Genomic DNA, 14407 nt, shown 5'->3' on the forward strand with positions numbered 1-14407 from the left:
AGCTTTATGTTTCCCTCCATCCTATTTTCTCCCCTGTATATACTTTTGTAGTCTCTTTACACCCTGTTCTTAATCCCCACCCCACCCCAACCACTACCTTATCTCTTATCAGCCTTTCTCTTACTAGTTTTATTTTAACCCACTCCACTCACTACCTAATATTATATCAACACTTCTTCCCTTCTCTTAAGTTTTTCCAGGTCTTTTGAACTTCTTCATGGCAAGTAATTGTCCCATTATACCTTCCCTTTACTCTTTGTCCAGTACAGACAGTTGTATTTTCACCAACCCTTCATGTCTTTTTTTTATGTCATCACATCAGAGTCCATTCTCAGCTACATCAGTCCATGTGATGCCTCCCTTTGTCTGTTACAGTGTCAGATACAGTTTGAAGGAGTTACAGTTATTGATTTCCTATCTAGGAATGTAAACAATTTAACCTGTATAAACATATTTCTATTGTTCTCTTGAATCCAGTGTTTATAGATTACATTGACTGCTTAGTCCTGGTTTTTTCAATAGAAATAATTGGAAGTCTCTTATTTCATTAAAGATTCATCTTCTCCCTTGAAAGGTGATGGTGAGTTTTACTGGGTAGTTAATTCTTGGTTGTAACCCTAGCTCCTTTGGTGAACCTGGAATACTGTATTCCAGATGGCAATCTTTTCAGATCTTAGGAAATCCTGACTATTGCTCCTTGATATTTGAATTTTTTCTGGTAGCCTGCCTTATTTTATCTTTGAGATTATAGTTTTGGAGTTTAGAAACAATGTTCTCTGGGGTCAAAATTTTCTTCCTGGGGTCACATTGCAGAAGTAATTGATGGATTCTTTCAATGAATATTTCCCTCTCTGTTTATAGAATATCAGGATAGTTTTCCTTATTGACCTCTTGTAGAATGTTATTCAGGTTCTTTTTTTTTTTTTTTTAGTTATGGCCTTAAGATAAGTCAATACTTTTTAAATGTTCTCTTGTCAGTCAATTTTCCAGGTGGGCTGTTTTGCCAGTGAGGCAATTTATATTTTCTTCCATTCTTTTTAATTTGTTTGGTTAGTTTTGGCTGTCTCACAAAGTCATAAGCTTCTATTTTCCTTGTTCTAGTTTTAAATGTTTGATTTTCTTCACTTATCTTTTGTAATTCTTTTTTTTTTCATTTGCTTTATTCTACTTTCTTAAGGAGTTATTTTCTTCAGACAATTTTTCCTTCCTTTTTCTAAAGTTTTGACTCTGACATTTCTTTTCATCTCTCATTTATTTCCTCATTTTTTCCCTTCTATCTCTCTTATTGCCTTTTGGAGTCTTTTATAAGCATTTGCAAGAAGCTTCTTTGGGCTTGAGACAAATTGATCTTACTCTTTGAAATTTCTTGGGTATACGTTCTGACCTGATCTGAATTTGTGTTTTGGTCTGCCTTGTCAGCAGAGTAGCTTTTTATGATCAAGATTTCTTTCTGTTTCTTTCTCATTTTCTTTGCTTTTCTTTTGGTATGTCATCTTTTTCATGGTATAACTCTGCTCCTGAGGTAAAGGTTGCTCTGTCTCCATCTTCCTGTGTAGCTCTGAGCCTTGGCTTTAAATACAGCGCCCCCTTGTGTATGTAAGTGGTAGATTTGCTGTTCTTGTTTGGGAAATAGTGTGGTTTCCTAGAGTTTGCCTTCTGAGCCTCTACTGGAAGCTGCACCCCCACTGCCTCTACTGAGGCAGGATTGATGGGCTTAGTTGCTGATATTCTGTGATAAAGACCCTCTCACCAGCTTTTCCAGAAACTATCTGATCTGGGATGGATACCTTTTTCAACCCAGTGAGATTGACCTTTCTTGAAGTTTTTTCAGCTTATCTTGAATTGCAGAGAGGTTTCATTCCATCAAGTTTCATTCAGAGGCTTAGTTTCACGTGCATTTAGAAACTAGAAGTGCCTCAAGCAACTTCGTGACTTTACTTTTCTATCTTGGCTTCACCCCAATACTCCTAGTTACAAATATGTTTGTTTGCTTGGATTTTTATAATAATAGCTTCTTATTTTTCAAAATATGTGCAAAGATAGTTTTCAACATTCACACTTGCAAAACCTTGTATTCCAAATTTTTCTTCCTTTTTGCCTCCTCTCCTCTTTCCTAGACAGCAAGTAATCCAACATAGATTAAGCAGTGCTGTAGTGTCCTACTTTCTGGAGGGCCCATGTTGGGTGCCAAAATGTAGTGTACCTTCTAGAGCCCCCAAATTGGAGTGCCAAAATGTACTATCTTGACTAGCTCTCTGGAGGATCTCAGGACCACCCTTGGTCTTAGTGGAAAAGAGAAGGAAGTTGGAGAGGCACCAGCATGCTCAAAGACAGGGTGTCTTTATTACTAGTCCTCTCAGCCCATAAATACCTCAGTATGATTACATCATTACAGCACACTAAGTAGGTGCTAACTAGAGAACTAGTATATCATCACAACACACTGAGCAAGTGCTAACTATAAGCACCCTGCTTTTAAAATGGCAATGCCTCTTATTGTAAGTATCCCTTGCTTCAACTAGAACACAGGTGTTCACACCTTCCTTGACTTCTTAGGAAGGGTAAGAACACCAAAGGGAGAGAATCATGCCCTCCTTGACTTCTCAGGAAAGGTGAGAACATCAAAGGGAGGTGACAAGCTAAACCAGACATTTTCAGCAGGTTCCCTCTGGGTAAAGGTTCTTATATCTTACCTAGTGTTTCCCCATTATCTGAGGAATTCTATACAGTGCATTTCTAAATATATGTCTATATCTATCATACTGTATAAGAAAAATCCCATCAAAAGAGAAAAATGAGAAAGAAAGGGAAAAAAACAAGCAAGCTAAGAACAACAGAAAAGATAATAATACCATGTTATGATCCACTTCAATTCCCATAGAGTTTTATGGAAGCAGATAACTCTCCATCACAAGTCTATTAAAATTTCCATGAATCACCTCATTATTGACAAGAGCTAAGTCCATTTCAGTTGTAGATCATATCATTTAATCATTTAACTGTTGGGTAAGGTTTCTTTTTTATTTAAATTTTCCTCAGTTTGCCATATGTTTGAGAAATGAGGCCTTCATTAGAGAAATTCTCTTCAAAATTCTTTTTCTAATTACTATTGCTAACTGTATTTCCCTATGTTGATTCTTTTTTCTCCTTTCTTTCATGCTGTTCCTTCTCAAAATTTTTGCTTTGGAACAATCCCTCCCCAGTTTACCTTCTCTTCTTTCTCTACTCTTTTCTTATCCTTTTCCCCTCCAATTTATCTGCAGAGTAAGAGAGACTGTATATCCATACTGAGCTTTTATGTTTTTTCTATTTTGAGCCAATTCTGATGAGAATAAAGGGCACTGTCTCCACCTCCTTTATTTCTCTCCCCCTCCATTGCAAATTATTATATATATATATACACACACACACACACACACACACATACATACTCCTTATTTCCCTAACAAGAAAGTTCTTATGATTTACAAATAGTATTTTCCCCCTGTTTGAATGATCTTGTTAAGTACCTTATGATTTCCTTTTACTCATTACATCCTTATACTTCTTTTGAGGTTTGTATTTGAATATCAGATTCTCTATTCAGCTCAAGTCTTTTCATGATAAATGCTTGAAAATCTTTTATTTCATTGAATAGCCACATTTCTTCCGAAGGGATAAACTCAGTTTTATGGGTAGGTGTTTCTTGATTGTAAGTCTAGCTCCAAGGGTTTCTAGAATATAGTACTTTGAGCCTTCTGATCTACTAATGTAGAAGCAGCTAAATCTTCTGTTACCCTGAGTTTGGCTCCAATACACTTAAGTTGTTTCTTTCTGTTTGCTTGCAGTATTTTCCCCTTGATCTGGGGTGTTGGTGTTCTTGTTCTTTAAAATATAATAATAATTCTCTCTGGGAGAGAAGGTTTCTCGGGTAGGTTTTCTGGAGGCAGCTTTAGTTTCAGTTACAATCAATAATCACTCCAAAATGCAGCCAGCTGGTAAAAATGCAAACGTTTATTTTCTCCTTCCAAAATAGCCCGGTTAGTTGAGTACTATCTCTCTGTTTGGTTCCAAGAGCTTCCTCCGAATGGCTCCAAATCCAAAGGTTTGGCCTTCAGACTCCAGCCAGCACCAAGGTGGAAGATGCAATGAGTCTCTCTTGCCTCGAATAGAGGCTTGTGGGCTTCCTCCCAGAGTGCTCCTTTCTGACCCCAGTCAATGTTCTGGAGAAATTCTTTTTAAGCTCTAAGAGCTTCCTCCACATATATGATCTCCCAAAGGTTAAGTCCTCCTTCTGGAGGCAGGGATTAAGGGAGGTGTAAATTTGGATATCTCATGTTAAACCTTGAACTCCAATGAGTACTTAAATATTTCTTGCATCTATGAGCTCTCTAAAGGTGTGAGCACAAGCATTATTGTCTATCACTATTAGCAACCCATCACCCTTCAAGGATTCGTTCTAAGGTGTGAACCAACAAGCACTGTATCAATTCTATTGAGTTAACACCAGGACCCTGACATCACCCTTGAGTTTTCACCTTGTTTCAAGTTGAGTTGACACTAGGATTCCAACACTGGAGGTTTCAGAATTCAGGTTTGATGTTCCTGAGATTTATCATTTTGGGATCTCTTTCAACATGTGATATTTGGATTCTTTTCATTTCTATTTTTCCCTCTGGTTCTAGAATATGAGGACAGTTTTTTTGATAATTTCTAGAAAGATGATGACCAGACTCTTTTTTTGGATCATAACAGTCAGGTAGAACAATAATTTTTTTACACAATTGTTTTATTTTATTCGATTGAGGAATGATTTGTATTCTTGTCGATTTGACACAACTCTTTATATATTTTAGAAATGATACCTTTGTGATAAACACTGCCTGTAAAATTTCCTCCCAATTTGGTGCTTCCCCTTTAAACTTGGTAGTCTTTGTTTTGTTGTCCATTTTGTATTTCATAGTGTTCTCTAGTTCTTCTTTGGGAAAATTTCTCCCTTTTCCAAAGATCTTAGAGGTAGACTATCCCTTGATCTCCTAAGTTGCCTATGGCATCACCTTCCATGACCAAATTACATACTTTTATTGACCTTATTTTATCTTTTTGTGAGATGTGGATCCATGACGATTTTCTGACATCTTGTCAGTGTTCCTAGATGCTTTTGTGAAATAACGAGTTCCTATCCCTGAAGGTAGAGTATTTGATAAATACTACATTACTATAGTCATTGATTAATGTGTCATTTTTATCTAACCTATTCATTTGATCCACCATTTGTTTCTCAGCCAGTACCATATGATTTGATGACAGTTGCTTTATAAAAGAATTTTAGGTATGGTACAGGTAGGCCACCATTATTTGTATTTTTTCCCCAACAAATCTCTTTATATTCTTGACCTTTTGTTCTTTTCTAGATTTGTTTCTAGCATGTGAATTCATTGATCTCCTATTTTATTATTGTGTTCATATAACTATTTGGAATTATAATATTTTCACTAAGAACTATTTTCATTACATCTCAAAGGTTTTCATATGCTGTCTTATTATTGCCATTCTCTTGGGTGAAATTATTGATAGTTGTAATGACTTGTTGCTTGAGCCACTCATTCTTTAGCAATACAATATTTAATTTCCAATTTTCTTTTGTTCATCTTTCCCTGGCTTTTTGCTGAATGTAATTTTTATTGCATCATTGTCTGAAAAGGAAGCATTTTATATTTCTGCTTTTCTCCACTTGATTGTGAGATTTTTATGCTCGATTACATAATCAGTTGATATTACCTCATTGTTTGGAACTCAAGTGAAAAAAACATGAATGCCAAATTTTAATTTTTGTACTCAATGGGAAAATATAAAATGTCTTAAAAAGGTCGTTTACTTCATAAAATAAAAAATATCATTTTGTAATTCTTTTTAGCTTCATTTTAGACAATTTTCAATCCTCTTCTGTCTACAGAAAGTCTGCTCACAAATCAGATTTGAAAATCCATGGAGCCAAACTTTCATGTTTTCTTAGCATAACTCCTGAGATACACAGGAAGCCATTGTCTTTGGTGGAACATGTCAATTAAAAGGAACCAACCAGGGTGTGAACTCAGAAGCTTCAGTGCTTCTCCCACCAAGAAGAATTAACAGGTTGTATTGTAGGATTCCAGGCCTGGGGAATTCACACCTTCAGTGGGAAGGCCTAAGGGGTGGGGTTACCTCCTATAAAAGGAGAGCATCCTCCTGCTCAGAATCATTGCCTTCATTGCAAGGGAAGACTTCCCCTGGCTGCTGCAAACTAGAAGCAATTGGAGAGAGGAGAATGGCTGCTTCTGTGGAAATTCTGAAGAAAATGCAGAGTGAGATCACCTGTGGCATCTGCAGGGACTACTTCTGTGAGCCTGTCACCATCGGATGTGGGCACAACTTTTGCCAAGCTTGTCTCTCCTTCAGATGGAGAGTTGGAGCCCCAGCTTTCTCCTGTCCTGAATGCAGGTATGTTTCTCAGGACAGGGAGATCCCAGTAGTGAACAGGCGCCTAGAAGAGTTGACTGAGCTAGGCAAACACTTCAGCTACAAACTTTTGGAGAGCACTGAAGAACAGAGCCAATGTGTCACTCACAAGAAACCCTTGAAGTACTTTTGTGAAGAGGACCAGACAGCACTCTGTGTGACATGTTGTGAAACCCCAGAGCATGGGGCTCACAAGATCTCCTCTGTACAAGAGGCTGCTCACAAATACAGGAGGGAGCTCCAGCACATTCGAAGTTGTCTGGGGAAGCATTTGGAGGAAGATGAACAACTTCTTGATCAGATGGAGAGCCCTGCTAATAAGTGGCTATATTTGTTTCGCTGTGAAAAAAGTAAAGTACACACTCTTCTGGAGGAAGAAGAATCCCGAAGTCTTCAAAGATGTAAGCAAGAGGAAAAGGCCAGGCGGGACAGACTGAAACAGTATAGGCAAAGCCTGCAGGACCTCATACTCAAGCTGCAGGAAACACACCACCAACTCAATCTGGATCTGCTGCAGGATGCCAAGCAGCTGCTGGGAAGGTGTGAGGCTGTGTTGGCCCAAAGGGTCAAGGCTATCATCCCAGTACTGGAAGAATATTATACTCCTGGCCTGATAGAGATACTCACCAAGTTCAGAGTGGACCTTACCCTGGATCCCACAGCAGCTGATTTCTCTGTGACTGTTTCAGAGGATCGCAAGAGTGCCAAGATTAGAGAAGGCTGGCAGGTGGAGACCAAGTTTCCTGATGACTTTCCTTGCCATTACGTCTTTGCTGAGCAGTCCTTCAGTTTAGGTGACCAGTACTGGGTGGTAGATGTGACTCAACTCTCACAGTGGACCTTGGGAATCTATACCCCACACATGAGGACCAAGGAAGGAATGGAGGTGAATTCTGCTGTGATCCTGCTTCACTGTGTCAAGAAGGAAGGGGAATACTATTTACAGACATATCCTGGGTCGTTGAACCATCGACTAAAAGGCCCTCTACCTTGGATTGGGGTGTACCTGCGTGGTTTGTCTGGCACTGTTGTCTTTTACAATGTTCTGCGGCGCACCCTCATTTACAGGTTCAGTGCTATGATCTTTGGAGGGCCTGTTACTCCTGTATTTTCCCCTGGTCCCCCACTCCCAGGAACAAATCCAGGTCCCATGATTCTCTTTCCAGCGGACTCTCATCTTTGTGCTTGCTGCCATTCTAGTGTCTGAACATTTCTTCAAGGAGGAATTCTCAACCTACCACCAGCATCCAGGGATAAACACCTTACGTTTTCAAGCCACTCCTTGAAAGAGAAGAAGGATCACCTAATCACTGATGAAGAACAGACTCCATGGTCATCAACTGGAGATTGCATTTCTACCCTCTAAGCTGACTTGAATTTTTCTCATTCCCATCCCCCCTGGAATTTCAGTACCCTCCTTTGTAATCTATTTGATGTCAAATAAATAAATGTCACCTTTTACTTATGGTTATTTTTGTCATTGCTTTTTCATTTTGTTTCTTTGCAAAACTTGGTAATCTTATTTGGTGTCTTCCTGGCATGGATGATGGAGAAATTTGCCCTTTCCTTCTCTAGTCCATTTCATGGATGAGGAGACTGAGGCAAATAGGGTTAAATAACTTGTCCAGGGTCACAGAGTTAAATGTTTCAGGATAGATTTGAAATCAGAAAAATAAGGCTTCCTGACTCCACAGACTGGATATTTCATCTCTACCTCATTGATTTTATTTCTGATTTGCATAAAGGAGGCAATTAAATTTATTTCAGAGGAATCAGTAGATTCCTTGCCAAGTATTCTTAATACCGTGTGATAAATTTCTCTTGACACCATTAGCCATCTTCATATCCCAGTTTGGGAACACCTGATGGTATATGGGCTGTACAGATATGAGGAATATATAGGGTTGGGAGAATGCAAATTTAAGGGGAAGTAACTGTTCTCTATTCAACTAATGGGACATTCAATTTCCAAATCTTTACCCTGAGAAAGGAGTTTCTATAAATATGCACATAGGTTCTCAACAAATAAAAAACACTTCCCCTAGGGTTCGTTCCTAGTAGTGGTATTATCAGGTCAGAGGACATATGTTGACTTAATAATCTTCATTCATAGATTATATCTTTTTGTTTGCTTGGCTTTCTACAATAATAGCTTTTATATTTCAAATTACATGTAAAGATGGTTCTTACAACATTCTGCCTTGCAATACCTTGTATTCTAAAATTTTCTCTTCCCCTTTCTCTTTCTCTCCTCCCCTACACAGCAAGTAATTCAACAGAGGTGATATATGTGCAAATTTTTCTAAACCTATGTCCACATTTATCATGCTGCACAAGAAAAAATAATCACATCAAAAGGGGAAAATGAGAAAGTAAAAAAAACAAGCAAAGAACAACTAACAGATGAAAATACTTTATTATGATCCACATTCAGTCCCCATAAAACTGTGCATGGAAGATGCCTCTCTCCACAAGTCTTTTAGAATTGCCATGGATCACCTCATTGTTGACAAGAGCTAAGTTCATTCCACTTATAGATCATATCTTTTAATGATTTAATTTAATTTAAGGTAATGGTTCTTTTTTTGCAAATATATATGCGTATCTATCTATCTATCTATACACACACACACACACATATATGTATACGTGACTCAGTTTGCTATGCATTTGAGAAATGTGACCTTCACTTGAGAAAAACTTATTTCAAAATTCTTTTCATAATTACTATTGCTAACTACATTTTCCCTATCACTTCTATTCTCTCTTTCCTTTCATAAGTTCCCTCTCAAAAGTGTTTTGCTTCTGAACAAGCCTTCTCCCAGGGTGCCCTTTTATTTCCCCCTACCATCTTCTCTTTTGCCTTCTTATTTTCCTACAAAATAATATAGGTTCCATACACAGATAGTATATGCTATTTACTCTTTAAGCCAAGTATGATGAGAATAAGATTCACTCTCTCCCCCTTCTTTATTCATCTTCTCCATTGTACAATGCTTTTTTTTTTTTTACTTCTTTTATGGTAAATAATTTGCACCATAGCACCTCTCCCTTTTCCTTTCTCCCAGTACATTTGTATAATCATGGGTCAGGGAAAAACAGACCAAAATTGTTTGGAAACTAAGTAATCTGATCCTAAAGAATGAGTGGGGAAAACAACACATCAAAGACCAAATCAATTATTTCATCCAAAACAATAATGAAACTACCTCCCAAAACTTAGAGAGTGCAGCCAAAATGGTTCTTAGAACAAGTTTTTATATGTTCCCAACAAAGTGCAGCAGCAAGAGATACAAAGAGAAATTCCATTTAAAATGACTCCATATAATATAAAATATTTTGAAGTCCACTTGCCAAGACAAAATAAGGAACTATATAAATACAATTGCAAGATACTTTCCACACAGTTGAAGTCAGATCTAATCAACTGAAATAGTATCAAGTGGTCTTAGGCCACGCTAATATAATAAAAATGACAACACTACCCATATTAATCTACTTATTCAGTGCCATACCAATCAACTTCCCAAGAAATTGTTTTACACTGCTAGAACTATAATAACAGAGGTCGTTTGGAAGAACAAAAGTTCAATAATTCAGGAAATTAATGAAAAAAATGCAAATGACTGTGTCCTAGGTGTACCAGACCTAAAACTCTATCCTAAATCAGCAGTCATCAAAACCATTTAGTATTGGCTAAGAAATAGTGTAGATGATCATTGGAATATGTTAGGTTTACAGGACAAAATAGTCAAAGACTATAGTAATCTAGTGTTTGACAAACTCAAAGACTCCAGCTTTTTGGATAAGAACTTATTATTTGACAGAGCCTGCTGGGAAAATAGGAAATTAGTATGGCAGAATTAGAAGGCATTGACCCACATCTAATACTGTATAGCAAGATATAATTGACATGTGCTCATGATTTAGACATCAAGAGTGATATTATAGTTTACCTCTTAGATTTGTGAAAAAGGAAGGAATTTGTGGCCAAAGAACTGGAGTACATTCTTGAATATAAAATAGCTATTTTTGATTATATAAAGTTAAAAAGTTTCTCTACAAACAAAACCAAATAATGGTTAGATCATTTCATAATCCACCAACAATGCATTAGAAAATGTGTCCCACATGTATACATATATTGTATTTAATTTATACTTTAACATATTTAACATGTATTCGTCAACCTGCCATCTGGGGGAAGGGATGGGGGGGAAGGAGGGGAAAAGTTGGAACAAAAGGTTTTGCAATTGTCAATGCTGAAAAATTACCCATGCATATATCTTGTAAATAAAAAACTATAATAATTAAAAAATATATATTTAGGGACAAAAGTAAAAAGCTTGTAAACATTCATTAAAGCAAGTGTCTCTGGAAAAAAAAAAAAAAAGAAAATGTGTCCCAGTTTTCCCACATCCTCTCCAACATTTATCATTATAGTTTCCTGTCACCTAAACCAATCTGATAGGTGGGAGGTGGCACCTCAGAGGTGTTTTAATTTGAATTACTCTAATTAATAATGATTTAGAGCATTTTTCACATAACTATAAGTGGCTTTAATTTAATCATCTAAAAATTGTCTGTTCATATCCTTGACCATTTATCAATTGAGGAATGGTGTATATTCTTAGCATTTTGATAGTTCTTCACATATTTTAGAAATGAGTCCTTAATCAGAACTACCGGCTATAAAGATTTTCCCCCCAGATTTGTACTTCCCTTTTAATGTTGTTTCTATGGCTGTGGTTTGTGCAAAATATTTTTTGTTTTTCTTCCCAGGTTATTTTTACCTTCTTTCTAAATCCGATTTTTCTTGAGCAACAAGATAACTGTATAAATATGTTTACATATATTATATTTAACATATACTTTAGTATGTTTAACATGTATGGGACTGCTTGAGGGAGAAGCTGAAGGGAAGCAAGGGAAAAATTAGAAGAGAAGTTTTTGCAAGGTTCAGTGTTGAAAAAATTACCCATGCATATATTTTGTCAATAAAAAAGTTATAATAACAAAAATCATAAAAAAGGTGTGCTGCCAAATTCCTCTTAGGACACAAATATGGTGCTAATACCTAAATGAACACTGACCAAAACAGAGAAAGAATATTACAGATCAATCTACCTAATAAATATTGTCGTAAACATTTTAAATGAAATATTGGAAAGGAGATAGCAGCAAATTATCAGCAGGATATTGAATACATTATGAACAAGTGGGATTTATACCAGGAAAGCAGTGCTGGTTCAATATTAGGAAAACCATTAGCACAATTGACTATATCAGTAACCAATAACCACATGATAATTTCAACAGATGCAGAAAAAGATTTTGTCAAAATATAGCACCCATACCTACTAAAAAACAATAGAGAGAATGGGGATAAAGGAAGCTTCTCTTAAAATAATAAGAAATATCTATCTAAAACCTATAGCAAGCATTATTTGTAATGGAGAGAAGCTGGATTTACTGCCAGTAACATCAGGGATGAAACAAGGATGCCTATCATCACCTCTATTATATATTAGAAATGTTGGCTTCAGCAATAAGCAAAAATAAGAAATCAAAGGAATTAGAATAGGCAATGAGGAAATAAAACAATCACTCTTTGCAGATGACATGATGATATACTGAGAAAATACTAGAAAATCATCCAGATATCTACTAGAAAACAATTCTCATCTTTAGCAAGGCTGCAAAATATAAAATAAGTCCACAAATCATTAGCATTTCCGTATATTACTGACAAAGCCAGTCAGGAAAAGACAGAAATTCCATTTAAAATTACTTTAGGGAAAAAAAAGTACTTGGAGGGTCTACCTGCCAAGAAAAACTTAAAACCTATGTATAGCATATATATTCAATATGTTTATGAAACCTGTCTTCCTTTATAGGAAATTAAAGCAAAAGGAAGGGGGTGGGGGAAATAAAAGAACACATCAGGGGAAGGCTTGTTCAGAAGCAAAAAAACTTTTGAGGGGGATTTATGAAAGGAAAGAGAGAATAGAAGTGATGGGGAAAATGTAGTTAGCAATAATAATTATGAAAAGAATTTTGAAGTAAATTTCTCAAATGAAGACCACATTTCTCAAATGTATAGAAAACTGAGTCAAATATATATATATATATATATATATATATATATATATATATATATATATATATATATATATATATATATATAGAACCATTACCCAGTAGATAAATCATTCAAAGATATGACCTATAAGTGGAATGAACTTAGCTCTTGTCAACAGAGAGGTGATTCATGGCAATTCTAAAAGTCTTGTGATGGATTGTGATGGAGAGAGGCATCTTCATGCAGAGTTTTATGGGGACTGAATGTGGATCATAATAAAGTATTTTCATCTGTTGGCTGTTCTTTGCTTGCTTGTGTTTTTACTTTCTCATTTTCCCCTTTTGATGTGATTTTTTTTCTTGTGCAGCATGATAAATGTGGACATAGGTTTAGAAGAATTGCACATATATCACCTCTGTTGAATTACTTGCTGTGTAGGGGAGGAGAGAAAGAGAAAGGGGAAGAGAAAATTTTAGAATACAAGGTATTGCAAGGCAAAATGTTGAAAACCATCTTTACATGTATTTTGAAATATAAAAGCTATTATTGTAGAAATCCAAGCAAACAAAAAAGATTTAATCTATGAATAAAGATTATTAAGTCAATATATATCCTCTGACCTGATAATACCACTACTAGGAATAAATCCTAAGGGAAATTTTTTTTATTTGTTGAGAACCTATGTCCATAAAAATATTTATAACAACTCCCTTCTCAGGGTAAAGATTTGGAAATTGAGTGCCCCATCAGTTGAATAAAGGCTGAATATATTCAGACATTAGGCAATGAAGAAATATTATGATATTTCTATGAGAAATGATGAGCAGGATGGTACCAGAAAAACCTGTAATGTCCTCCATGAACTCCAGCAAAGTGAAATGTAAGGGCTATATAATAATAGCAAAGTTGGGGGATGATCAGCTTTGAATAATTTTGCTGTTCTCAGCAATGTAATGCTCTGATATTATTCTGAAGGATTTTGGATGAAAAATGCTAACCTTATTTAGAGAAAGAACTAATCATAGCCAAATACAGCCAGAAGTATAATTTTGTGTTAACTTTTTTATTGATGGTGATTTTTTGGCAGGGGATGCAGATCGGTTTTCTTTTGCAAAATGACTTTCAGGGAAATGTTTTGTATAACTTCACAATGGCTTTCTCACTTCCTGATATTAATGAGGAGCCTCAGAAGGCTTCTAGTCCAATATTACCAGGTCACAGATGTTAAAATGAAGCAGCACTTTTTGAAACTCAGTGCAGTGGATAGATAGTTGCTCTGGAAAAATGGACCTGAGCTTGATCCTGTCCCAGCATTTACTATCTAGGCAAAATCCTTTAATTACTCAGCCTCAGTCTCCTCTGCTGTGAAATGGGAATGGGAATAACTCCACTCTAACTGAGTTGTGTGTAGGATCCAGTGAGGTCACTAATGAAAAACACTTTGCAAATCTTCAAAGATGTATGCAGATGCTAGCTGGGATTATGATGCAGGCACATCAAGGCAAGGAATTTGACCAGTTTCTCTACCCACAATAATAAGGACTTCCTGTAGGGACTGAGTGTCTCTAAGTGTTTTCCTAGATACATAGATGTGAACTGACTTTCCTAAGATGACACACCCAAATGCAAAACAGGAGAGTATTTAAACCTAGGTCTCCCTGACTCTGAGGTCATATTCCTCTCCACTACATCTCTCAAGTGAAGCAATATGGGCTAATGTTTAGAGTGTTAAACTTGGAATTCTGAGGATGGGATTCAATTTCTACCTCTGTGACCCCCAAGCAAACATCCAACTCTATACTTCCTCAGAAGCTAAAGGCAAAATTTTGCTTAGATCAAAGGACTCTG

The 14407-nt window shown here is 36.3% G+C and overlaps 1 protein-coding gene across 1 annotated transcript; it reads left to right on the forward strand.

Moving 5' to 3' along the window:
* Positions 1 to 6286: 6286 nt before the first annotated feature.
* Positions 6287 to 7684, forward strand: LOC100931425 (tripartite motif-containing protein 43-like). The gene has a single exon (XM_003772041.2). The coding sequence runs from the start codon at positions 6287 to 6289 to the stop codon at positions 7682 to 7684; it is 1398 nt and encodes a 465-aa protein (XP_003772089.2).
* Positions 7685 to 14407: the final 6723 nt, after the last annotated feature.

This window comes from Sarcophilus harrisii, chromosome 5, assembly GCF_902635505.1.
Source record: "Sarcophilus harrisii chromosome 5, mSarHar1.11, whole genome shotgun sequence".
NCBI classification, from domain to species: Eukaryota; Metazoa; Chordata; class Mammalia; order Dasyuromorphia; family Dasyuridae; genus Sarcophilus; species Sarcophilus harrisii.

Bases quoted from the DNA above. Each gene is read 5' to 3' on its own strand.
- LOC100931425 (XM_003772041.2), top strand. From the start codon at position 6,287: ATGGCTGCTTCTGTGGAAATTCTGAAGAAAATGCAGAGTGAGATCACC.